Source organism: Nicotiana tomentosiformis, chromosome 5 (genome assembly GCF_000390325.3).
Source record: "Nicotiana tomentosiformis chromosome 5, ASM39032v3, whole genome shotgun sequence".
Lineage (NCBI taxonomy): Eukaryota > Viridiplantae > Streptophyta > Magnoliopsida > Solanales > Solanaceae > Nicotiana > Nicotiana tomentosiformis.
In genome coordinates, this window is record NC_090816.1 from 49,887,380 (window position 1) to 49,915,357 (window position 27,978).

General features: G+C 40.5%; 3 protein-coding genes across 3 annotated transcripts; all 3 read right to left on the reverse strand.

Moving 5' to 3' along the window:
• Positions 1–23,198: 23,198 nt before the first annotated feature.
• On the reverse strand, positions 23,199–24,185 carry LOC138892326 (uncharacterized). Its single transcript, XM_070176033.1, has one exon. It carries the CDS (start codon positions 24,183–24,185, stop codon positions 23,199–23,201), a length of 987 nt encoding a protein of 328 aa, XP_070032134.1.
• Positions 24,186–24,259: 74 nt separating this feature from the next.
• On the reverse strand, positions 24,260–25,663 carry LOC138892327 (uncharacterized). Its single transcript, XM_070176034.1, has one exon. The coding sequence runs from the start codon at positions 25,661–25,663 to the stop codon at positions 24,260–24,262; it is 1,404 nt and encodes a 467-aa protein (XP_070032135.1).
• On the reverse strand, positions 25,663–26,199 carry LOC117277635 (uncharacterized). Its single transcript, XM_033657028.1, has one exon. The coding sequence runs from the start codon at positions 26,197–26,199 to the stop codon at positions 25,663–25,665; it is 537 nt and encodes a 178-aa protein (XP_033512919.1).
• Positions 26,200–27,978: the final 1,779 nt, after the last annotated feature.

The following is a 27,978-nucleotide window of genomic DNA, read 5'->3' on the forward strand; positions in this document are numbered from 1 at the left end:
TCATGTGTGCCACAGAATGAACTCGGTTTTTGCATCATTTTGGACATGAAATATCTTATTTTTCTCATGCTCTTTGAACTTTAGCCGCTACCTCTCGATCTTTCCCTACCTCCTGCTCATGTCCTCCAACCTGCTTTTGATTGCTTTTTGCTCCATAACTACATAACTCAGAGATGGCCTTTCACTAGTCCCAGTAGAAATTCCTTCATTAGATGGACCAGAAGGAAGGCCATCTACAAGTGAGCGAATGTGTGCATCGACGTCATAAATTTGACTGGAGAGATTGCGCATAGTAGGAGGTCCGAAAAAAAGTGGTCCAATGGGGTCATATGGCCTTGCTACAACTATGGAAGAATCATCGAGCCCAGTTGTAGTCTCTATAAACTGCCCAAATGAAGGAGATGAGACATCAATCCTCCTCTGCTTCTACCCGCCACTTGGTCCCTTTCTGAGCAACTGATAGGTTGCCTTGTCTGGGACCTTCTCAGAATCATTTGGCTCATTTAGCACCCCCAACATCATAGCACAACTGAGTACTTAATGAGGGAAATAATAGACTCTTAGACCTCCTATTATATGCTTCCTCAATCTCACTCACCATATGCTGACCCACGTTCACTAGCAAGTCATCCATAATAGCAGCAATCATCAATGCCTTCTCAGGTGTCACCTAGAACTCATGTCTAGACGGCATGATTCTGGCACCAATAATGGACAGCCAAGTCTTGGATTCAATTGTGAATTCAGAAGAATCAACCCCTTTGTGCAATCTTTTCCAAGTCAGGGTTACCCCTTCATGAAGCTTTTCCACCAACCACTGGCTTCCTCTCTCCTTTACTCTACCTTTGTATACCTTGTTGTCAGTATTAGGAAGGCCAAAGTGTCTGTTTAGTACTTCCGGACCAAAGTTGACCTGCTTGCCTAGGACTATTCAAAACCAAACCGAAACTATTATCCGAAATGAACCGATGGCTTATTGACTTATTGGTATCGGATAATCGGGGTAATGGATGGTGAACAAATTGAGATTTTATAATTAACGGCTTAACGGTTTGGGGGCGGATTACGCAATTCTCTTATCCGGTAAATCGTTAACCTGTTAAGTATTTTTATATCTACACTTTTACCCCTATGTATATAAAGTACTATTGAAAGTAATTTGTTGAATTGTCTGCTAGTTTTATCCGTAATAGTTAGATTGTCGATTTTTATGTCCTTTTTTGCATGCATCTAACAAATTAAAGTCTGATTTTCTGAATTTTTAGTTTTACAATCTGGATTTCATGTGAAGAACAAATGTTACTGAAAGTTTGATTAATTCATACGTGTATGAGTAGTCTTGAATATGAACTAGATTGGAACTTGGAAGAAGACTCTTCAATTCAAAAATATTGTTAGATCTTAGATAGTATTAAAAATTTGGTATTGATTTGAAACCGTTTGGTATTGATTGAATGATTCTTCAAAAGATTTCTATGTGATTTAGCCGATAAACCGCCCGATAATCGTTAATCTGATACCAATCCGCCCGTTGTCTTATTGGATGGCTAGTGGATTACTGCATTTATAATCCGATAATCGATAATCTGAACCGCTAAGCGTAATTATCCGATAAGCACCCCAACATTTTCCCTTAAAAAGGTAAATACTTCCCCTCGGAAGTCAGTCTTTAGGGCATTGGAGTAAAATTCCCTTACTATTGTGTCGTTAGCTTTGATTGGTTCAGGAGTGAAGCAAATCCATCCACTGCCAGTCAATCTTCTGAAAAACTCCGGCATCTTAGCTTCAAGTTTGTCCAAATGGATGATCCTTTCCTTGACGATGCTCTTTGACATGAGTTATTTATAGTTTCTTTCACATTCAGCAGTTATGAATCTGTCCAGATCAATACTCCTCTTCCACAGCTTGAGGTACAGATGATTGCACAATTTCCTCATTTCTGAGGCCATTTTATGCTCAAAGTACCTACTAAAGTCAACCATATGTTAAAAGCTTGTATGTGTACTTAATACAATGTATTGTGATGTATTTAGGTGAAATAAAGTGACCAAAAAGTATCATGATCAAATTATGCAAGGCTACATTTTTTTATGCCTGGAGGTTAAAGAATCGCGATCACGGAATTGGCCATCGTGATCACGAAGTACATTTTGTTCTCAGTAGAATTTAAAGCAACGCGATCGCAGAAAGGTAAACGTGATCGCGAAGGGCAATTTGATTTCTGAGCAGAATTAGACCTATGCGATCGCGGAATGCGGCCTCGCGATCACGAAGGTCTTGCTCCTCGCCCAGTAACAGTTCATTTGGGCATTTCATCAAACATAAAGAGTGCAGTGAATTTTCTTACCCACTTCATGGCATTTAAGCTCAATGTTTTCCCCATTTTTTTAAGAATCACACACTCAGTCACACAACCAACCTCACCCAGCATACAAGAACAATTTCACACAAGATTTTCACTTCAAAGATTCAAAATTTCAACCCTATGCATGAAACAACAAAAAGAAAAAGCATGGCTGCTCTTCTACACTTTTAACACAAAGAAGAAACTGAAATTCAAGATGGAGGAGAGTAACGAAGCACATTCCTTTGAGAATGATGAGTGAAAATTGTAGTGAAATTGGAGAGTAGGGAGAATTTGAGATGATTTTGGGGTTAGGAGATTAGGAAGAACCGTTACTATGTTTTAGGCAGATGTGGATTACCTATAGATTTCTAGCGTTTTAATCAGACGGGCACTTAACTAAATGAAACACGATCACATTCTATGTGTGCGTTCGCGATGAACAAACTTTTCCAAATAGACGCGATCGTGGTTACTTCTTCGCGATCGCGTAGATATAGGAAATATTTTGTTCTGTCCAAACGCATGACCTTGTCTGCGATCGCGAAGTTCTGCAATTTTCTATATTCTTCTTCAGCTACTGGTTCGGGCTGTCCGGACCACACCGACCTTCTCAAAACAACTCCAAAAATGTGAAACTTGGCAGATTAATCAAAAATAATATACTAAACTATTATAAAAAGTAAAATTTAAAAAGAAACTAAACAATTTGAAAACAATGGGTTGCCTCACACCAAGCGCCGCACGACGCGAGTCAACTTTACCACTTTTCTCTCCACTTGGAGGATATGAATTGGGCACCTAACTTGGAATCAAGTTTGGGACCACGAGCGATGGGGGGTGGAAAGTAGATGATCAAAACAAACTTCAAGTTCGTCATGTTGCATTTCTTGGATTTCTTTTGAGGAATGTCATTTTGCGTAATTGAACTTTCAAATTACATGATGTATGGCTCTTGGTTTTTTCTTTTCACTTCCATATGGATTCACACGGCTCAATTCTCATATCACCATAGAATTTCAAAGTTGAAAACTGCTTGGAATGAGATATCAACCTCCCAACTTGCAACGTTTTTCCGAATTTTGGCATCTTCTTTTTCCCCCGGACTAGAGTCAATCTCAACCATCTTTTCAATTATGTCAGTTGACTCTAATTCTATTTTTTTTTTTCGGCATCACCTACAAGCATGGACTTGGTTAGCGGATGTTCAATTCTTGATTCCTCACAATGAAGCCCACTTTATTACTCGAAGTTGGAGTTTTCTTGAACTCTTTCCACACTCTCAAGTTGGTGAGTGTTATGAGCCTCAACCAATGGTTCCATTTGTTTTTTCAAGGTATGAATAGTCTCATTTTCAAGAATGACCTCCAACATGAGCATTAACCTCTCATTTTGAGCATTTGAGGATTCTTCTTGATTTTGATCAAGTGCCAAAGAAGAATTTCCGGCTTCAACCTCTAAGGGAGGTTCTTGGCTATCATCCACTTCCGTTGCTTTTTAGACCTCTAAAGCTTCAAGCATTTTTTCCATTTGTGAGTTCAACCTTTCAAGCGCCAAATCATTTTGGAGACTATTTTCCAAAAGCTCCTCCAAGGCTTTTTGCTCTTTGTTTCCTCCTTCAAATAGGCATTTCATCATGAGCTTGAACTCTCCATGACCATGCTCAATTTCTTCCACTTTCATATCCCTATAATTGTCATCACAGAAAGTAGAATTGTCATAGTGGGAGTTCGGGGAAGAAAAGGACAAATAATCACAATTAGCCCAATGGCCATTTTGACCACCAGACCTATCACATATACTCCACTCATAGGTTTAAGACTGTGCTCACAATCCATGTTTCATGAGTGTGGTCCTCCACAATAAGGACAAGGGTCATCAAAGTATGAACAACTACCATCCGACCAATTTTTGCTATATGATGCCATTCTCAAGAATTAAAAAATAAAAATAAAAAAAACAAAGAAAAGAAAAAACAATTACTAAATAAAGATAAGAAAAATGACTACACACAAGTTTGGACAAAAGCACGTACGCTTACTTCTCAAACAACCTAAATGCCTCAAATTATTCCCCCGCAACGACGCCAATTTTGATGACGTCCAAATCCACTCCTCAAAGAGTAAGCGGACACGGCCGCATGCAATATAATTTACCCAACTATGAGTCGGGGTCGAATCCCACAGATAACAATATGTAGACGATTAGGTAAGTAAGAGAATTAGCGCTTATTATGCTAATCCAAATAATGGTTGTTGAGAAAATATTATAACTGGATGCGAAAATATAAACTAACCTAGAAAGCAAGTAAAATGATCAATGGCTACAAGCATGAATACACAAGGTATTACACTCGCGTAACGATCCAATGTATTTCATGATTTTACAAATATGAGCGAGTTTATGTTAATTAGCCTCGAATAATAATTTTATTTTTGCTTCTTCCGAAGACTAACAAGACTTCCTAATTGAATTATCCGTGAAATAATTAAGAGATTAAATGCACCCAAATATGGCTACAAGTAGTTCAATCATATCCCTATGTGGAATAAAATGAGGGTTAACGCCTCAGTTGTTTGTTAATTAATCTTTCCCAGCCCCAAATTACCTTTTCCAAGTTTAATTCGAAGTTAATGGGTGAGTCCTAGGGTTAGCTAATCCCTTTGAAAACATTAAAGAACAAGAATAATTAAAGAAATAATTAACTCACTTAAATATTAATAAAAAACATTCAATACATAAGCACAACAAGAGATTTAATCCAAACTTTTGCAATTAACATTTCCATAATAAAGTTTCAAGTATTGGAATAAATACTACACACATAGATATTCTACAAAGCAATTAAATGAAAAAATGAGTACAAATAGGTAAGAAAATCTCATCCAAAGTTTTCAAATCTTCAATCCCCAAGTGTGTATATAATAACCCTAGCTCCCAAGCTTGTATATTTGCCCAAAGACTTCCAAAGATAGCCAAAGATCTCTTCCAAATGAGCGAGGTCGAGTATTAAATGGTTTGGGAGCCAATAAAGTGAAATGCCCATTATGTCCAGATTCTGGTGATGACCCGATAGGTCATCTTATATTTTAGAACCTAATTCTGTGTTTTGAGGTCTCAAAAACTTCATTTTAGCCTTCCTCAATTTGCGTGCACAATCCGGGTGTTCTTCCAGAAGGCTTATATATTAAAATCTGATAAAAATAAGAATTTTGCCTTAGAAATTCATTTAAGTTGACTTCGGTTAACGTCTTGAGAAAACGGACCCGGATCCATATTTTGACGGTCCCGGTGGGTCCATATCGTAATTTAGGACCTAGGCGTATGCCCGAAATCGAATTCGGAGTTCCCTAGCCCGAGTTATTGAATTTTGTTGAACATTGAAAGTTTGAAATATTTATGATATTTAAGAATCGACATATGTTTGGATTTATTGATACCGGGTCCGTATTTTTATTCCGGAGCCCGATACAGGTCCATTATAATATTTATGACTTGTATGTCGAATTTGGTGAGAAACGGAGTTGATTTGATGTGATTCGGACGTTCGATTGTGAAAATAGAAGTTTTAAAGTTTTCTTGAAAATTTCATTTGATTTGGTGTCTGATTCGTAGTTCTAGGCATTATTTTGGTGTTTTGTTCGCGCGAGCGAGTTCGTATGAGGTTCTTGGACTTGTGTGCATAATTTGTTTGGAGCCCTGAGGACTCAGGTGAGTTTCGGATAGGCTACAGAAGCTTTTTGCACTTAGAAATCTGGTTTTTTTTGTGCTTCAGGTGATATCTGGTGTGTTCTTCTTCATGCTCGCGAAGGTACTCTTGCGAACGCGAAGAGTAAACTGGGGCAGGGTGATTTTATTAATCGCGAACGCGGTATCTGGGTCGCGAATGCGAAGCAATGGGGGCCTAACACTTCGCGAACGCGACCAGTTTCTCGCGAACGCGAAGCTTTAGGGACCTGGGGGAAGGGCCAGTCATTCTTCTACGCGAACGCGAGCATGGGCTCGCGAATGCGAAGGCCAGGGGGAGCATCCTTCGCGAACGCAAAGGAGGACTCGTGAACGCGAAAGCCACTCGGCTACTGCTCATTGCGAACGCGGCAGGCCCTTCGCGAACGCAAAGAAGTCCTGACGCCCGGACCTTAAAACACAACCAAAACGGGATTTTACCCTTTTTCATAAACTCTCTATTAGAGCTCGGCCTAGGTGCGATTTTGAAGAAAAAACTCAACATCAATTCATAGGTTTGTACTCTTTAACTCATTTTCTTCCATTTCTAACATCACCCATTAAATTCCTAGCCCTAATCTTTGTTCTTTAATGGTAGAAAACTAGGGATTTAAGAATGATTGGGGGGTTTTGCAAATTGGGAATTTAGACCTCAATTTGGGGTCGGATTCCGACACTAATTACATAATCGGGCTCGGGGGTGAATGGGTGAATGGATTTTGGTCCGAACCTCGGATTTTGACCAAGCGGGCCCGGGTCGATTTTTGACTTTTTGGAGGAAAGTTTGGGGAATCTAAATTCAAGCATTGTAATTGATTTCTATAGCAATATTTGATATTATTGAGTCATTTGTGGATAGATATGAGTGGTTTGGAGGTGGATTCTAGAGGAAAAGTGATAATTGAGCATTGAGTGGCCTTTGGAGTGAGGTAAGTGTCGTGGTTAACCTTGACTTGAGGGAATTAGGAACCCTCTGATCATTTGCTATGTGAAATTCATGTGAGCGGCGTATATTTGAGGTGACGAGTACTTATGCGCCGCCAATTTATCTATTTTCCCTGTTTCTCCCGTTTTTCTCATATTGTCTCTTTCCCTGTCTTAATTGTTACATACTCTGCTTGTGTTCCCATGTCTAATTGCTACATGTTTATACGAGTGTTGTTAAATTGATCGTTCTTATCATATTTACGGATCTTCTGGTGATAATTGAGTATTGACTCTGAAGTTGAGTTTGATATTGTGGAACCAAATATTGAAGTAAGGCTTGTACTTGTTATTCTATCTCCATGTTGTTATTTGTTCATTGCATTATGATAAGGGAGAGTTTTAATGCACGAAGGGTGATGTCGTGCCATATTGTGAGTGTTAATGCACGAAGGGTGATGACGTGCCATATTGTGAGTGTTAATGCACGAAGGGTGATGTCGTGCCATATTGTGAGTGTTAATGATCGAAGGGTGATGTCGTGCCATATTGTGAGTGTTAATGCACGAAGGGTGATGTCGTGCCATGTTATGAAAGTTAATGCACGAAGAGTGATGTCGCACCATTTCTAGTGATTTTATGGTGAGGTTGAGAGTAAAAGCACGAAGGGTGATGCCGTGCATTTTTCCTTTACTGTGTTTACTTGTCCTTATTGGTTCATAGTATATTGGTTGTTCAAGTTACCATTCTGTTGTAGTTCTCTATCACATATTCCCTCAGCATGTTCCCCCTCCCAATAGCACATGTTTAGTTGTTATTTGTACATATACTGTTAAATTGCACAGGTTTGTTATGTAGATGTCTTGTCGTAGCCTCGTCACTACTTCATCGAGGTTAGGCTCGACACTTACCAATACATGGGGTTAGTTGTACTAATACTGCACTTTGCACTTCCTGTGCAGATTTTGATATTGGTCCCAGTTTATCGAGAGGCATAGCAGCTCGGACTGGTTCATCAGAGATTCAAGGTAGATCTGTTGGCGTTCGCAGACCTTGAAGTCCCCGTCTATCTTTTCAGTTTCTTTTTACTGTTTCTTTCGTTCAAACGGTTGTATTTCTTTCAGACTTTTACTTGTAGTAAATCCTAGAAGTTCGTGAATTGTAACTCCAGATCCGGGTGGTAGTAATTAATGAAATTTTTATATTATTCTGCACTCGATGTATTTCACTTTAGCTTATTTGTTGTTATTTACTGAATTGAATAGGATTGGCTTAATAATTCTCTAACGTCGGCTTGCCTAGCAAGTGGAATGTTAGGCTCCATCACGGTCCCGACGGTGGGAATTTCGGGTCGTGACAAGTTGGTATCAGAGGACTAGGTTGCCTAGGTCTCACAATTCACTAGCAGGCTTAGTAGAGTCTGGAGGATCTGTACGGAGACGTCTGTGCTTATCTTCCAGAGGCTATCAAGTTTAAGAATCATTTCACTTCTATTCTTCTCTGTCGTGTGATTTTATTCTATCATTGCTGATTGAACTCTTCTATTCTTGTCCTTCCGCGGATGGCGAGAACACGTACCGCATCTTCAACTGAGCAGCAGCCAGAGCCTTCAGTGATAGCTCCTACGAGGGGCAGTGGTCGAGGCCGAGGTCATGCCAGAGGCCGAGGCAGGGGCATAGCTCAGCCTAGGGCTCGAGCAGCTGCACCATCGGTGGAGCCTTAGATAGAGTTTGATGAGGAGGTTCCAACCCAGACTGTTCCTGCCGGGCCAGCTCAGGTCCCGGAGGGGTTCATTGCCACCCCAGTGCTTCAGGATGCTTTAGTCCGTTTGGTGGGCCTTATGGAGAGTGTGGCCTAGACTGGTACATTTCCCATGGCACCAGCCGTCTCTCAGGCAGGAAGAGGAGCACAGACTCCTGCTACTCACACTCCAGAGTAGATGGCTCCCTAGTATCACACTCCAGCAGCTCAGCCAGTTAGAGTAGTTCAACCGGCTGTTGCGGCACAGGCCGACGATGGGTCAGCTATGTCTTCTGAGGCTTTATGGAGATTGGACAGGATTACCAAGCTCTTCCCAGTTCACTTCAGTGGTGCTCCTTCAGAGGATCCCCAGGAGTATCTTGACAGCTGTCATGAGGTGCTACGGAACATGGGTATAGTGGAGACCAATGGGGTCAATTTTGCTGTATTTCAAATGACTTGTTCCGCCAAGAAGTGGTGGAGAGATTATTTGTTGACCAGACCAGCTGGATCTCCTGCTCTTACTTGGGACCAGTTCTCTCATCTCTTTCTAGAGAAGTTTCTCCCTATCACATTGAGAGAGGAACATCGCCGTCAGTTCGAGCGTCTCTAGCAGGGCAGTATGACTGTTACTCATTATGAGACCTGTTTTGTGGATTTGGCCCGTCATGCTCTTCTACTGCTTCCTAGTGATCGAGAGAGGATGAGGAGGTTTATTGACGGACTTGCTTAGCCTATCAGATTGCAGATGGATAAGGATACTGGGAGTGAGATTTCTTTTCAGGCGGCTGCCAATATCGCCAGGCGAGTCGAGATGGTTCTTGCTCTGGGAGGTCAGGGGTCTGACAAGAGACCACATCATTCTGAGGGGTTCAGCGGTGCCTCATCTGCAGGTAGGGGTACTTTTGGTAGGGGCCATCCTCCCAGGCCATTTCATTGAGCGCTTCAGGCATCCCACAGTGCTTCAGGGAGTCGTGGTCCTTATGTGCCTTATTCCGACCAACTAGCCTACAGTGGACCACCAGCTCCTATAAGTGCACCTCTACTCCGGAGTTTGCAGGGTGGTTACTCAGGTCGACATGGTCATTTTCAGGGTCAACAATCACAGCAGCTGAGGTCCTGTTATACTTATGGTGATTTGAGGAAAATTGCTAGATTTCTCCCTCGGGCATCGGGTAGCTCCCAGCATCAGGGTTCTCCTACCATAGTCCCGGTATCGGGTGCTTCGGCGCCCGCTCAGCCAGCTAGAGGTGGGGGTCAGGCCATTAGAGGTAGAGGTTAGGCCGCTAGAGGTGAAGGCCAGCCAGCTAAGGCCCGTCCTAGAGATATAGTTTAGAGTGGTGGGGCCCAGCCCCGATGTTATGCTTTTCCAGCCGGGCCTGAGGCTGAGTCATCTGACGTTGTTATCACAGGTATTATTTCAGATTGCAGTAGAGATGCTTCAGTTCTATTTGATCCGGGTTCTACTTATTCCTACGTGTCATTCTATTTTGCTTCATATTTGGTTGTGCCTCGTGATTCTTTGAGTGCTCCTGTGTATGTGTCCACACCTGTGAGAGATGCTATTGTTGTATATCGTGTTTATCGTTCGTGTGTGTTCACCATTGGGAGTCTTGAGACTGATGTAGATCTTCTACTTCTCGATATGGTCGATTTTGATATTATCTTGGGTATGGATTGGCTGTCACCTTATCACACTACTGTCACACTAAGACAGTGACCTTAGCCTTGCCCGGGTTGCCTCGATTAGAGTGGAGGGGGAATCATGTGCATTCTACTAGCAGGGTTATCTCTTATATGAAGGCTTGGCGTATGGTCGAGAAGGGGTGTCTAGCTTATTTGGCTTATGTTCGCGATTCTAGTGCGGAGATTCCTTCTATATATTCAGTACCAGTTGTTCGTGAGTTTCCGGAGGTATTTCCTGCAGACCTACCGGGGATGCCACCCGACAGGGATATTGATTTCTGTATTGATTTGGCTCTTGGCACTCAGCCCATCTCTATTCTGCCATACCGTATGGCTCCGCCATAGTTGAAAGAATTGAAGGAACAGTTGCAAGATTTGCTTGATAAGGGATTCATTAGACCTAGTGTCTCGCCTTGGGGTGCACCTGTGTTGTTCGTGAAGAAGAAGGATGGATCGATGAGGATGTGCATAGATTATCGGTAGTTGAACAAAGTCACCATCAAGAACAAGTATCCATTGCCGAGGATTGATGACTTATTTAATCAGCTTCAGGGTGCCAAGGTGTTTTTGAAGATTGATTTGAGATCTGGCTACCATCAGTTGAGGATTAGGGCCTCAGATGTATCTAAGACAGCTTTTCAGACTCGGTACGGGCATTATGAGTTTCTAGTGATGTCATTTGGGTTGAAAAATGCCCCCGCAGCATTCATGGATTTGATGAACCGAGTGTTCAAGCCTTATTTGGACTCTTTTTTTATTGTGTTTATTGACGATATCTTGATTTACTCCCGCAGTCGAGAGGAGCATGAGCAGCATCTTAAAATTGCACTTCAGACTCTGAGAGCCAGCCAGTTATGTGCTAAATTTTCAAAGTGCGAGTTTTGGTTGGATTCAGTCGCTTTTTTTGGAGGCACTATCTTTACGGCGTGTCATGTAAGGTCTTCACGGATCATCGAAGCCTTCAGTATTTATTCAAGCAAAAGGATCTTAATTTGAGGCAGATGAGGTGGTTGGAGCTATTGAAAGACTATGATATCACTATTTTGTACCACCCCAGGAAGGCCAATGTGGTGGCTGACGCCTTGAGTAGAAAGGCAGTGAGTATGGGCAGCCTTGCATTCATTCCAGTCGGTGAGAGGTTGCTTGCATCAGATGTTCTGACTTTGGCCAACCAGTTTGTGAGGTTGGATATTTCAGAGCCCAACCGTGTTCTAGATTGAATAGTCGCTCGTTCTTCCTTGTATGAGCGTATCAGAGATCGGCAGTATGACGACTCTCATTTGTTAGTCCTTAGGGACATAGTGTGGCACGGTAGTGCCAAGCAGGTTACTATTGGAGATGACAGAGTTTTGAGGATGCAGGGTCGTATTTGTGTGCCTAATGTGGATGGACTTCATGAGTTGATTCTTGAGGAGGCCCACAGTTCCCGGTATTCTATTCATCCAGGCGCCGCCAAGATGTATCAGTACTTGCAGCAACATTACTGGTGGAGGAGGATGAAGAAAGATATAGTTGCTTATGTAGCTCGGTGTCTAAATTGTCAGCAAGTAAAGTATGAGCATCAGAGACCAGGTGGTTTGCTTCTGCAGATAGAGATTCATGAGTGGAAGCGGGAGCGTATCACTATGGACTTCATTGTTGGACTCCCACGTACTCAGAGGAAGTTTGATGTCGTTTAGGTCATTGTGGACAGGCTGACTAAGTCAGCGCATTTCATTCATGTGGCAGTTACCTATTCTTCAGAGCGGTTGGCAGAGATTTACATCCGCGAGATCGTTCGTCTTGACGGTGTGCCCGTGTCTATCATTTTTGATCGAGGTACGCAGTTCACCTCGCACTTCTGGAGGGAAATACAGTGTAAGTTTGGCACGCGGGTTGAGTTGATCACAGCGTTTTATCCTCAGACAGACGGACAGTCCGAACGCATTATTTAGATCTTGGAGGATATGCTCTGCGCATGTGTTGTAGACTTCGTAGGATCGTGGGATCAATTCTTGCCCCTTACAGAGTTCGCCTATAACAGCAGCTACCAGGCGAGCATTCAGATGGCTCCCTATGAGGCATTATACGGTAGATGGTGTCGGTCGCCAGTTGGGTAGTTTGAGCCGGGGGAGGCTCGGTTATTGGGTACAGACCTAGTACATGATGTCTAGGATAAGGTAAAGATTATTCAGGATCAACTTCGCACAGCCCAGTCCAGGCAGAAGAGTTATGACGACCGCAGAGTTCGTGATGTTGCATTCATGGTCGGGGAGAGAGTGTTGCTTTGGGTACCACCCATGAAGGGTGTAATGAAGTTCAGAAAGAAGGGCAAGTTGAGCCCTAGGTATATCGGCCCTTTTGAGATTCTGGAGAGAGTGAGAGAGGTGGCTTACAGGCTTGCGTTTCCACCGGGGTTATCAGCAGTTCATCCGGTGTTTCACGTGTCCATGCTTCGGAAGTATCACGGTGATCCGTCCCACGTGTTATATTTCAGCTCTGTCCAGTTGGACAAGGATTTGACTTACGAGGAGGAGTCGATGGCTATTCTAGCCCGGCAGGTTCGACAGCTGAGGTCTAAGAGTTATCCTTCAGTTCGAATGCAGTGGAGAGGTCAGCCCGTTGAGGCAGTTACTTGGGAGTCCGAGTCACATATGTGAGTAGATATCCACATCTTTTCACCAGTTCAGGTACTTTTTTATGTCCGTTCGAGGATGAACGGTTGTTTTAGAGGTGAAGAATGTGATGACCCGATAGGTCATCTTATATTTTAGAACCTAATTATGTGTTTCAAGGTCTCAAAAACCTCATTTTAACCTTTCTCGATTTGCGTGTGCAATCCGGGTGTTCTTCCAGAAGGCTTATATGTTAAAAACTGATAAAAATAAGAATGTTTGCTTTAGAAATTTATTTAAGTTGACTTCGGTCAATGTTTTAAGCAAACGGACCCGGATCTATATTTTGACGGTCCCGGTGGGTCCGTATCGTAATTTGGGACCTGGGCGTATGCCCGGAATCAAATTCGGAGGTCCCTAGCCCGAGTTATTATTTTTTGTTGAAAATTGAAAGTTTGAAAGATTTATGATATTTAAGAATCGACTAATGTTTGGATTTATTGATATCGGGTCCGTATTTTGGTTTCGGAGCCTGATACAGGTCCATTATAATATTTATGACTTTTCTGTCGAATTTAGTGAGAAACGGAGTTGATTTGATGATTTGATGTGATTCGGACATTCGGTTGTGAAAATAGAAGTTTGAAAGGTTTCTTAAACATTTCATTTGATTTGGTGTCTGATTCGTAGTTCTAGGCATTATTTTTGTGTTTTGTTCATGCGAGCAAGTTTGTATGAGGTTTTTGGACTTGTGTGCATAATTGGTTTGGAGCTCCGAGGGCTCGGGTAAGTTTCGGATAGGGTACGAAAGCTTTTTGCACTTAGAAATCGGGTTTTGACCAAGCGGGCCCGGGGTCGATTTTTGACTTTTTGGGGGAAAGTTTGGGGAATCTAAATTTATGCATTGTAATTGATTTCTTTAGCAATATTTGATATTATTGAGTCGTTTGTGGATAGAAACGAGTGGTTTGGAGGTGGATTCCAGAGGAAAACTGGTAATTGAGAATTGAGTGGCCTTTGGAACGAGGTAAGTGTCGTGGTTAACCTTAACTTGAGGGAATTAGGAACCCTCGGACCATTTGCTATGTGAAATTCATGTGAGCGGCGTATATGTGAGGTGACGAGTACTTATGCGCCGCCAATATATCTGTTTTTCCTGTTTCTCCCGTTTTTCTCATATTGTCTATTTTCCTGTCTTAATTGTTACATACTCTACTTGTGTTCCCATGCCTAATTGCTGCGTGTTTAGACTAGTGTTGTTAAATTGATCGTTCTTATCATGTTTACGGATCTTCTGGTGATAATTGAGTATTGACTCCAAAGTTGAGGTTGATATTATAGAACCAAATGTTGAAGTAAGGCTTGTACTTGTTATTCTATCTCCATGTTGTTATTTGTTCATTGCATTATGGTAAGGGAGAGTGTTAATACACGAAGGGTGATGTCGTGCCATATTGTGAGTGTTAATGCACGAAGGGTGATGACGTGCCATATTGTGAGTGTTAATGCACGAAGGGTGATGCCGTCCCATGTTATGAGAGTTAATGCACGAAGGGTAATGTCGTATCGTTTCTATTGATTTTATGGTGAGGTTGAGAGTAAAAGCACGAAGGGTGATGCCGTGCATTTTTCCTTTACTGTGTTTACTTGTCCTTATTGGTTCATAGTATATTGGTTGTTCACGTTACAATTCTGTTGTAGTTCTCTATCCCGTATTCCCCTCAGCATGTTCCCCCTTCCAATAGTACATGTTTAGCTATTATTTGTACATATACTATTAAATTGCACAGGTTTGTTATGTAGGTGTCTTGTCATTGCTTCATCACTACTTCGTCGAAGTTAGACTCGACACTTACCAGTACATGGGGTCGGTTGTACTGATACTGCACTCTGCACTTTCTGTACAAATTTTGGTATTGGTCATAGCTGATCGAGAGGCGTAGCAGCTCGGACTGGTTCATCGGAGACTCAAGGAAGATCTGTTGGCGTTTGCAGACCTTGAAGTCCTCGTCTATCGTTTCTGTTTCTTTTTATTATTTCTTTCATTCAAACAGTTGTATTTCTTTCAGACTTTTACTTGTAGTAAATCCTAGAAGTTCGTGAATTGTGACTCTAGATTCGGGTGGTAGTAATTAATAAAATTTTTATATTATTCCGCACTCGCTGTATTTTATTTTAGCTTATTTGTTGTTATTTACTGAATTGAATAAGGATTGGCTTAATAATTCTCTAATGTCGGTTTGCCTAGCAAGTGGAATGTTAGGCGCCATCACGGTCCTGGCGGTGGGAATTCCGGGTCATGACAATTCTGCCCAGATAACAAGCTATGCGATCGCGAAGAAAATGATCGCGATCGTGGAGACCAACTTCTGCAAACCTACGCGATCGCTGAAGGTGAGACACGTTCGCGAAGAACACTTGACCAGGTTAACCTTCAACTACGCGTTCGCGACAACACAAACCGGGATCGCGGATCACAACTTACCAAAGCCACGCGATAGCGACTAGATCTTCGCGTTCGCGAAAGGCATTTGATTAGCCTTTGACGAGACTTTCCTTCAGTGCGTTCGCATGCCATCCCACGCGTTCATGATGGCTATTCTCCTGGAATACCGCGATCACGTAAAGACTCTCCGCGATCGCGAAGAGCATTAACTGGCAGCGGTCCGTTTTTTCAATTTTAATACATTTTTACTAGTTTTCTTCCGTATCTTCTCTAAATCACGTGATACTTGAAATATGCCAATGAACCTCAACAAATGCCTTAGTTTCTCAACAAAATAATACAAAAGTCTAAGTATCAAGAAAACATAAGTTGGTAAAATGCCAACTTATCAGAAGTCAGGTTTGCATTTGCGGCATTCCCTAGGTCTGTCAGGCATCACATTTGCAATGCATTAGTCGCATTTGTAGGGTTTGAATTTGCGTACCCCAGGTCGCATTTGCGAGATCCGCTGCTGAGAAAAATAGTGAGATTTCAGGACTTAGCTTCATTTATCACATTCTTTAGCCCTAGACTCGGTAGGAGATGATTTTGAGAGGAGATGTTTATACAAAACTATTGGGTAAGTGACTTTGATTCATTTTTAATTATATAACATGATTGTTTATGAGATTTAACTTCTAAATCATGAGAATTGAAGAGAAATTTTGGGGAATTTTATCTATATATTGAAAAATGAAAATTCAAGATTTGAGAGTCGAATTTGACTCAAATTTGAAAAATAAACATACATACGGACTCGTGGGGCTAAGGGTAGTCGAGATCTACCCTTCCACTCGGGATTTGACCGGGAGGGCCTGAGAATTGTGTAAATAGCTTAACTTTATTAATCAAAATTGGTTTCTCTTATATTGTTTGATGATATTAATTCATTTCTGGTTAGATTTGAGCCGAGCATAGGTGAATTTTAAGAGAAAAGCTATTTTTAAGTGTTAAATTAGCCTAATTGAGATAAGTATCTTGCCTAACTTTATGTAGGAAAATTACCCCTTAGGATTTGATCTAATTACATTATTTGTACTATGCGAAAATATGCGTACATGTGGTTACAAGTGTTTACATGGGCTTATGAGTGGTAATTGACCGGATTAGACTCTTAGACTATTAATATGCCTTGAATTTAATTTGTTGTTATATGAATCACATCTTCTTGTTCATTTACTTTCCGTACTTTTGTATTGTTGTTGTAATTCTTGTATACATTGTTGTTGAGCAGTGGTCTATATATTGTTGTGGCATTGGTATTACTGCTTGAAAAATGGTGTGGCATATGGGCATGTGGCATGATGTTGGGCATATTTTCATATGTTATTATATTAATTTACTCGTATTTTTACCGCTTTTTAGTTATATTTGATATTGAATACGCCCAACTTAGTTTGATTATAGAGTTTTATAGTTATTTGAGTGTTAATGGATAATGCAGGTACATTGGAGATGGATTTTGAACAAAATGACGAATTTGGAGTATATGGTGAATTAATATTACATAGAGTCTTTATGTTGAAGACCAAAATCATTCAATGTGGAGGAAACCAAGTGCAATAAAGAATGAAAGTATTTTGATGGGATCTTGGATGATGTAACGTAGACTTGATTATGTGGCATTGGAGTTTAGTTGAGATATTCCAATTAAATTGAAGCAGCAAACTAAATAAGACATTGGAAAAGAAAGGATAGGCAAAAGACACTTTGGAGGAAAGTAAATGAGATTGAAATTGCAAAAAGCTTCTGCTTTGTGCGCCAGAGCCAGTGCTAGGCGTTGTCCTAGACGCTCGAAGCGAGGACTTGTCCTATTTCGCCCGGGACTTGGCTATTTCGGCCCGACTCGACCACCCCCAACTCGTATAAAAAGGGTTCTAAACCTATTTTGAAGGGAGAAAATATTTTTTAGAGTAACTTTTGGATGAAGGGAGAGCACATAGCCGCCGTGGAGGCCGGGTTTCATCTTTCTTCCATCAAACTTTATAATTTTTATATTTCTTTGTATGATTTGTTCTTTGGCTACCATGTCTATGTGAAGCTAAACTTCACGTTCTAAGGTTGTGGTTCTTTCATGACTATTGTTATTTGGATATTGATTTTGGTTTCTTGATTATTATATTGGTTTATTTATTCAATCTTACGCTTAATTATTTGATTGCTTGATCACCAATTGAATACTACTTACAAATCTAGGGTTGAACTCGAAAGTGGGAATTCTAGATTGCATATAGGATTGAGTATAGCAAGTTCTTGAACCTGGGCATCGGGGAATGGATTCGTTGTTAGGATAGACATATACCTAATTGCCTTGCTTGGTTGATGTACATGAATTATAAATGTTTTCTTGTTGATTCTAACTCCATAGACATATAGGTGTTAGGTTAGCTTGAAAAGGCGAGTAAGAACTCAAACAGATTCTTATGAGCAATATTAACCTTGTCAACCAATAAGCTAGATAAATTAGTTAGTCAATTTAATTGAAGAATACAATAGGAATGTTAGATAGCCCATAACCCTAGATCATTTTCATCACATTGATAACATAAAAATCTACTCTTCCTTTATTCAGAGTTCATTATTTGTTTTCTTTTTATTTTAATTAGATTAGAGTCATATACTTCTAGGTTTAATTCTTATTTAAATAATTAGGATAGTCTAATTTAGTTAATAGTTAATCACAAGTCCTCATGGCTTCGACATCTCACTTTTAGTCACTTTATTAGTTGACGACCGCGTATACTTGCGTGTGCGTTTGGCCGCAATAAGTTTTTGGCGCCGTTGTCGGGGATTTAGAATTAGCTTAATTTCTAGATTAGACATTTTTTTTAAGCAAATCCACTAGGCGAGGTGCCTAGGGCTAGTTTTTATATATATAAAATAAAATAAAATACAATGTCAATGAGTCTACGAAATGTAGTTGCCTACCTAATGAAATTGCATACTCCCTATTATCAGTCTTGCGTAATAAGCTCAAAATTGATATCACATAATGTACTAAAAAGTGGCCAATGCAATAAGGTATTACATTACAGAAATGGCCACAATTCGTAAAACTTCTAATTTTGCCATGTTGGCTCTTCTTCTTGATGATTTTCTGCCTTGAGATGATTATGTGCTTTGCATGAAACAATGCATTCTCATGTGTTATGAACCTGCAAATAGATGAGCTATAGAAATTTGAGGCCAAATACTGCATTTTTTCAAGTGTCCAGTGGTGAGATTTCTTGGTGAGTGTGTCCTTTTGCGCCCAGTTTTCATTCATGATCCTTGCCCTTAAGTGTGAATCCCTTGCTAGCATGCCTTCCTCGTGTGTCATAGGTGATGTTGTTGCTGATCCTTTCCTGGTTGTCCTCTTCTTGAAACCCATAGAGTCCTTTGAAAGCCAGTGTCTCGCCCACATAGAACTGGGCAGTGTTGTGACCATGGTATCTTGTGTCCAGAATTTCATCACAATTGGTGCCTTTGTGTGTGTATCCTCTCCTAGCCCATATTCCTTGCATATCAGTAGTGATTTTGATGTATAGCAGCTCCTTGTTATCCAACTCATATGATCTGTGCGATGACTCAAACCACACTGCCTCGACCAAGAAAATTTGGGCAGTGTTGAAATTTTTTCTTTGTTTCTGTCCTTATCAGCTTGCATTCTACTATTGTTTGCTAAATTGATTATTTTCTTGACTTATTGGGACAATGGACATGAAGAATGCCATGCCACAGTTCCCCTATACTGTCGTAATCACTTAGCATTTTTCTTAGAATCTTCAATGCCATGCTTGTGCCTATCCTTGCTTCCCTCCCGGTGGAATGAGTACATAGTAATAATACCACCAACTGGAAGTTGTTCAAAGAGTAGGGCATGACCAAAGTAACGTTTCCTGCAAAAACGAAAACAAGGTTAGTGAAAAAACTGATCACCATGCTCTTCTCCATAAGGATTTGAGCATAGTGATTGAGTGTTTGATCTCCAGTAGAATCAATTTCCTCTGCATTGCTGTATGTGTGAATATTCCTGTGTGATTTTGCCTGGCTCCATGAATGTAATGTTGAAGAACTGGACTGCACTGAGTTGATCCATAGCACTCCCCTTGCTCCCTGATTCAATAGCACATGCTGCATATTTCTGGGCAGCATACTCTTGTACTTCCAGCTTGGTGCAGTCCTGTTGTGTGTCTCATATTGAAAACTACCATGAGTCCTCTAATGTCTGTAACTTCTGTAGATATTGTACGAATGATTGACCCTTGAACCATGAAGGTAATGTTCATTATACTGCACATGAGCCACTTCTGTGATCCCTCCAAGTTCATGCTTATGCTTACCATATTTACTCCTTCAAAGGAATCAGCACTAAGTGCTAATACCACCCATTGAACTCGTAAAATATGATAAGGCATGAAGATAGTAATATTTCCTGCAAAAAAGAAAACAAGGTTAGTGAAAAAAATGATCAATATATTCTCCTTCCAAAGGATTTGAACATGTTGATCCAGTGAACTCTCCTGTCCCCTGCACTTCCTTAGCTCCTCCTACCTTGATTCTTGGCAACCTTTACCCTCAAGTATGGACATTATAATTTGTCTTCATTCACTATCCTCCTCCCTTGAATATCCAGTTGCCAGAAATCTTGGCATTCTATATCTCCATAATCTAGAGCAAAATTGGCAAGATGGTCAGCCAATTTGTTCCCTTCTCTAAAAATGTGTGACACCTTATAGTTTCACCCTTCCAAATGTTGCATGATCTCCTCCACCTGATCAACTATACACCATGGTGGCTTCCAAGATCCATCAATAATTTTCTTCAGCAGCATCGAGTCTGTTTGGATCCATACCTGTGAGTACTAATTCAACCTGCAGAACCTCAATGCTTCTACAATAGCCACTACCTCTGCCTCTGCCTCTGTGTTTGTAGCCTCATTTATTTACTTTCCTGCTGCATAACATACATCTCCAGTTTCATTCCTTATGCAGTATCCAATTGCACTCCTTCCTGGGTTCCCCCTCGATGCACCATCTGTGTTTACTTTGAGCCATCCTTTCCCTGGCAAATCCCAGGAAACTTTGTCAACCTTCAATCGAGGAGTAAATTTTCCATCATCAATAGTAATTCATGCCATTTGTGTGGAACATTACGCACTCCTGGCTTTCTTACTTGTACAAGGCCTTGTAGACTGGAAGAGACTTAATATATCACACGACTAGTTGAGACAGTATCTCCATACTTCATGTTATTCCTTCTCTTCCATAATTCCCACACTACACAAGAAGGTAAAGCCAGCATAATTGTTTTGAGTCTAGCACAAACCTTGGCAGTCCAACATTTAGTGATAGCTTGATGCATTGTGAACCCCTCCATGTCAATACCTTCCCTCGAAAGGAAGTACCTCCAAGCATTTCTTGCAGTCTCAGAATTGAAAACAGATGTTGTAGAGTTTCTTCCTTAGGCTGTGTGCAGCACCAGCATTTTGAGGGCATAAAATATCCCCGTCTCCTCATGAAGTCATCTAGAGGTAATTTTTCTTTCCAAACCTTCCACATGAAAAATGCAATTTTGAAAGGTAGGCCATTCACCCAAATCATCTTGTAAGCTGCTCTTGGTTCATCTCTCCTTCTCAAATACTCCCAGGCAGTTTTAACACTGAAGTAGCCTCGAGTTTCCAACATCCAATAAGGCACATCAAGTACCTCATACATAGTGGGTGGCTTGATTTTTTCCACAATATGCAGGGCATATTCCTCAGGTAAAACCTCCAGAATTCTGTCTACATTCCATGCACCCTCCTCAACCACATCATATACATTATGAACTGACTCGTCTATCCCAAAATCTTGAGGAACAATGAAGTACAAAGCTTCTAATCCTGTCCAGTTGTCATACCAAAAAAGTGAGGATCCCATCTTTGGATGCCACATTATTTGGTGTTCAATTAAATCCCTACACTCTAACATCTTCCTCCATACATGTGACCCTTCCCTCCATGGAACAATCAGAGAATTCATTTTTTTACAATACTTTTGGCTCATAAATGAGCTCCACAGACTTGGCTTGGTTCGATAGTTCCACCACAATTTGCAGAACAATGCTTTAGATACATCGTGCAGTGATCTAAAGCCAATTCCACCCTCTTCATATGGCATACACAAGGTGTTCCAAGATGCTCAATGCCTACTATTGCCTCCTACTGAGCTACTCCAAAACAACTGAGCAAATATTGTATGCAGCTTGTTTATAACATAATTAGGAGGATTTACTGCAGAGAGTATGTGTATGGGCATACTCTGAAGCACATGAGCAATCAGCACAGCTCTTCCTCCTATAGAAAGCAACTTCCCCTTCCATGCTTGCAATTTGTCTAGTACCTTAGTGATCAAACCTTGATAGTAATCCATTTTTCTCCTCGAGTAAAAAATAGGACAGCCTAGGTACATAAATGGGAATTCCTGCCTTTTGATCCCAATGATTCTTTCCACTTTTGTAGCCACCTCAATACTTGTTGAATGGTGCATGTAAACTGCAGATTTGCTCTTGTTCACCAGTTGCCTAGATGCAGCCTCATATACACTCAAAACTTTCATTATTAATCGCAGAGATGTAGCATCAGATGAAGAGAAAATAATAGTGTCGTTTGCGTATGCTAAATGGTTGATTTTGGGACTCCATTTAGGCATGCCAAATCCACAGAAATACAAGTTCAAATGTAAATCATTTAGACCCCTCGACAGTGCCTCAGCAGCTAGAATAAATATGGTGGGTGACAATGGATCCCCTTGCTTAACACCTCTTGATGATTTGAAAAAAACATGAGCCTGCCTATTGATGAGTACAGAATACCAATTGTTTGACACAATTCCAAACACCAAACCAATAAATCTCTCAGAAAATCCCAACTTCCTAAGCACTTTAGTCAGAAAGATCCAAGACAACCTGTCAAATGCCTTAGTCATGTCGAGCTTCATTACCACATTTGGTCCAGCTTTTGTTCTGAGCCTAATGTCTGTAATTATCTCCTGAGTGAGCAGTATATTTTCAACAATGCTCCTCCCTTTCACAAATCCAGCTTGCTCCTCAGAAATAATATTAGGCAATAGCCCCACTAGCCTCTCATGAATCACCCTCGAAATGACTTTGTTGGTAAAATTACTAAGTCTTATAGGCCTTATATCAGAAAATGTTGTCACCTCTTTCTTCTTAGGTAAACGGACCAGATTTGTATGAGTCACACATTTTGGTAATTCATGGCCATTGTAAAAGGCTCTTACCATATCAAATAGATCATCTCCAATTATGTCCCAACATGAATGATAGAAGCTGCCTGTGTAACCATCTGGCCCCCTGCATTGTCTCCATTTAAACCAAACACTACATTTTTAAGCTCTTCTTTTGTTGGTTGCTTCACCAGTTCTGAATTCTGCTCCATATCAACCAGTCTAGGCACATGATTTATTATGTCAAATGATGTAGGGACTGTTGTTTCTCTAAATTGATCTTCATGGAATTTAACTGCTTCAACAGCAATTTCTTCATCTTCCTCAATCCAGTTACCTTGACTGTTTTGAATCCTTTTGAGCTGCAGCCTCTTCCTTCGACCATTGACTTGAGCATGAAAGAATTTGGTGTTCCTTTCACCATCTTTGAACCAAGCCATTCCTGATTTCTGTTTCCAGTATTGTTCCTCCAAGGAAAGGAATCTGATCAGCTATGCCTGCACTTTTTGTAGTCTCTCTCTATTCATCTTTGTAGGACTAGCTTCAAACTGAGCTTCATGAACCATAACTACTTCCTCCAAACTTGTAATCTTCTGAAATATGTCACCATATATTGCTCTACTCCAAGCTGACAATGCCTTTTTTAGCTTCTTTAACTTGTAATTGAACATGACAAATGGATTTGCACAGAAGTCTGCATGCCAGTTCTCTCTCAGTGCTTCTTTGAATGACTCATGCTTGACCCAAAAATTAAGAAACCTGAAAGGTTTATTCAGTGGAGCAGCCTCTATGTCACACTTCAGTAGCATGGGGTTGTGATCTGAGTCAATCTTCGACAGATGCGTTACTTCAATTCCTGGGAAAGTTTGCTGAAATTCAACATTTGCTAGACATCTATCTAGCCTCTTGAAAATACAATCTTCTTCTGCCCTCCCATTCCACCAAGTAAATATACTACCTTTGAAGCCAAGATCAAATAAGTTGCATGAATTGATGTAGTGTCGAAAGTCATCTATTTCATTCAATGACACTGGCAATCTACCAAACTTTTCTTCTTCATCCCAAATAACATTAAAATCTCCACCTATAAGCCATGGAACAGACATGTCCCTTGTGATTGCATACATTGAGTCCCATAATTCTATTCTCTCAATGGCATCACATTTAGCATATACCAAAGTAAGAATAAGCTCTACATGTGTTTCAGTATGGAAAAGTCGTAGTGTCAGTTGTTGAACCATGTTATACATAATAGTAACATCAAATACCTCATCAATGAAAGCCCAAATCTTGTTTGACACATTTGCAATTGCTTGCGCAAAACCAATTTTTCTTCTATATCTCTCCAATTTTCTAGCTTGTTGCATTGGCTCCATTAATCCTATAAATTCAAAATGGTGTTGCCTATGCATCTTGATAAGCCTCTCAAAAGCTTGTTGAGTGTTTACTGACCTTATATTCCAGATAAGTGCATCCATTACTGATTATTTGATTTGGTCAGAGTCATCCTCGTTTGTACACCACCTGTATGCACAGCAGTGTTGTCTTTCTACTATTTCTTCCTTCCTTTTGCTGCTGATTTAGCCTTTTCAATATGCCTAGGTGATAGATCACCCTGCCTAGCTACATTGAGGAAATTCTGGGCTGTAGATTCTTGATCCAAATCCTTGCATGTTCTGTCAACTTCTTCATCTACATCATTGGCATCATTAACTCCCAGTGCATCCACGGTATTTGGTTTTTGAAGTTTAGGCACCATAGCTTGTTCCTCTCCTTTCTTCTGCAACTTCAATTGTGTGGACTCCAATGGAACAGTATTTTTAGGTTGAACTGGAGGTTGTGCATTGAGCAGCTGCTCATTCCCAGTATTTGCAATCTCCTTTTGATTATCATCAACAATCACATTTTGTACTGCAATCTCCCTTGTTCCTTCTGGATCAACAGCATCAGTCCCTCTCCCTTCAGAATTCTCTGTACCTATTCCATCACTTCTTGTTGCAACTTGCCTATCCTTGCCTGCTTCCTGCTCATTGGACTCCATATTAACATTGTTTGGATTTTCTTCAGAAGTGTTCTTACCTGTAACAATGGGATCTCCATTTACACTTTGTTCCTCTCCCTCTTGATCATCATCAATTGGTTCATCATCAGCTGGTACTCCATCTGGAACTTCACCTTCATCAGAATCCTCCTCAATTTGATCAGACCATAGCCTACCTCCACTCCATTGAACTCTCTCATTCACCTTAGGAAAATCACTCCTTGTCTTAGCTCCAGAAGATTGATTGTCAGTGGTTTTGGCCAATTCTCTATCCACAAGAGTATCTTGTGATGGTATGTCCTGACATGATGTATTAATACCAACTGCATTGTCCTTGAAGGTTCTTTGTACCCACTGAGCAGTTGATTCCTTAGCTCTATTTGTCTCCTTCCCTTTCCCAGTTGGAGTGGTATCCACACAACCATTAGTTGAACCAATCCCAACTGAATTAGGATTAAAAACTGGTGCTGCTGGATTTAACTTCCTAGCATTATTAGCATTAGATTTCTGCCTTTGTTGAGCTGTTATTTGATCCCTAGTTACTGGATTTCTAGGACTTGGTTGATCATCCACTAACATCAATTGATTACCATTTTCTTCCTCATCATCCATCACCTCTAAAACTGCAAACTTATTTCCCACTTGAACCTGGTTATTTGCTCCTTGGTCGACTGGTACTATTTCTTTCCCAATCTTACTTTGAATTTCATTCTGTTTTCCACTATTCTTACCATTATTTCCTCCATTACCTTGTTGCTTTTCACCTTGCTGTACTGGAACAATTTCTTTTCCGGTCTTTCCTTGAACTTCAGTCTGATTAGCAATAGCCTTAACTCGATTATCCTTCACTTCTTTCCACTGCTCCTTTGAATTTCCATCTACACTGCCCACAACCTTACCACTAGAAAGAATCATCAAAGGTTGTTGATTAGCATTGTTTGATCAGCTTCCTTCACAGGTTGTTTTGCATTGTATTTTTCCACATACAACTCTGGATGCAGTCTCCAGCATTTAAACTCATCATGTCCTTGCAACTTACAAGTTTTGCAATATTTAGGAAGCATATCATATTGGATCTTTACCCATTCTATTCTTGTCTCACCAGTTGCCTCATTCTCAATATCCATTCTAATGTTTTTAGGTAATTCAGCTAGAAGATCAACTAGCACTTTCACCCTCGCACAACTAGGTCTAGTTTTATTGATAGTAGCCATATCTAGATGCAAAGGCTTCCCCACTGCTGAAGCTAAGGAAAATAGACATTCCTTAACAAAAAATGTAGGTAACAAACCTGGAAACAATATCCACGCCATGGCTTTAGGAGTTTCCTCACCAACTTTAAATTTAGAATCATAAATAAAAGGCCTCAACTGATACTCGTGTCCATCCTTGTCCTTAATGTAATGAGCATTCTTTGACGTAAAACTAATAAAATCCTGCCATAATGTCATTCTTATTAGAACATGCATGTCCCTTAGAACACCAATATTACACTCTCATTTGATACCACACTGTCCAAGGATCATGCGACGTAACTATTATAGGTCTGGCCAGCCATAAGATAGTTTTTCAATGATAGCATACTGTAGGCCTTTGATCACGTTCATTCTTTCCACTTCTTCTTCTGTAAACTTGACAGCAGGTTCGTCGCAATTCAATAACGCAGCTCTATGAAGGGGAATAGGTTCAATAGTGGTCGCTCGTTCATGCATGGATGCATTTAACGTACTAGGTTTGAGAAGTTTTGAGTAATCCATTGGCAGGGGATTGGTGTTTGGGGAAGTAGAGTTTGGGGCGAGGGTGGGGGGAGGCTGACTAGCCGATAAAGATGGTTGGCCGCCGACCGGCGAGGCCATGAGAGCTCTCGAATGTGAAATCGCCTCAAAATCGCTTGGGAGTCGCCAGAGCTTCTCTCTCCTCACTCCCAGCTCATTTTTTTTTCTAGATCAGACTTTTTTTTTTAGCAAATCCACTAGGCGAGGCGCCTAGGGCTAGTTTTTATATAAATAATAAAGCAATAAAACAAAGTATCATCTTGTCTTACGACCAGTAAGACCGTAAGATATGACTACTAAATAGGTCCTATTATCAATTTTGGGCTTGTGATACCCAAAACTGATATTACAAAATGAACTACTAAGAATATGAAATATAATGTCTAAAACTTTTATAAAAACTAGCCTATTGCAGACATAGCTACTTTCTGCATTTGCGCACAATTGATTGTCAAAATGGCCCGTGAAAGTGTACTGCTCAATACTTGTGTATTCCAAATCCATTGTATGCGATAGCCTCATGTGCATATACAGTTTTCATTTCACTGATGTTCCAAATCGAGGTGTAATGAAGTGGCTATTCGCTGCCTCCCTCCCTGTCCACCAGCATTTGCGAATGATGAAAGTGCATTTTAGCTTCCATATTTGGGGCACAATCCATGTCTGAACATATGCATTCTCTCCCAGAAAATCTTCCCTGTATATCCTACTTGATGAAGGTGATGAGCTGGTCCATTTGCTGCTATGCGGTTCTTCCATAAAACCGTTGGAAAGACGCTGACTCGCCCATTCGAACCTGTTCATCTGTTCTAGCATGCCTGCTTTGATGCTATTCTTTTTTGAATTTCTGGCATATTTAGCTGCTATTTCTGTGTCAATCCATTCCTGGGATATTGAACTAAGGATTTGTACTGGAGTTTTACCTCACAGCACACCTCTTGATCCCTTTATATTTAGTCAATTAACCTGTACCTCTCCTTGTTGCCCTGTCGAATTTTCTGGGCATTCCCCTGTTGCAGATCCTTTTTTATATGGCTCTTTGATGTAAAAAAAACTACTGGTCTTCACATTAAGTCTTAGGGAACTAAGGATTAAACTTTTACTTTTATCTTTACAAGTTTTTTTTACTTTTTGTAAATATTTTTATTTTTATAACAATTTGATCTTTCTCTTAGTGTGTTTCTAGTTCTCTCAACATGACATTTGGGGATGAAATATCCGAAGGTAATGTTATTGATGAAGACACTTGGTTGACAGAAGAATTTTATGGCCCGTCTTTTTGGGCTTGTTATAACCTGAACTCTGGGAGGTCTGAATTTGAATATGGGAGTAAGGGTTGGTAGTGGGACGAATATTCTCGATTAAGGGAAAATGCGGAACGATGTTGTCTTCTAACAACGTTGGTGAGTGAGTGGTCTAAAGAGAGAGATGAGCTTGCACATAAAATTGACAATT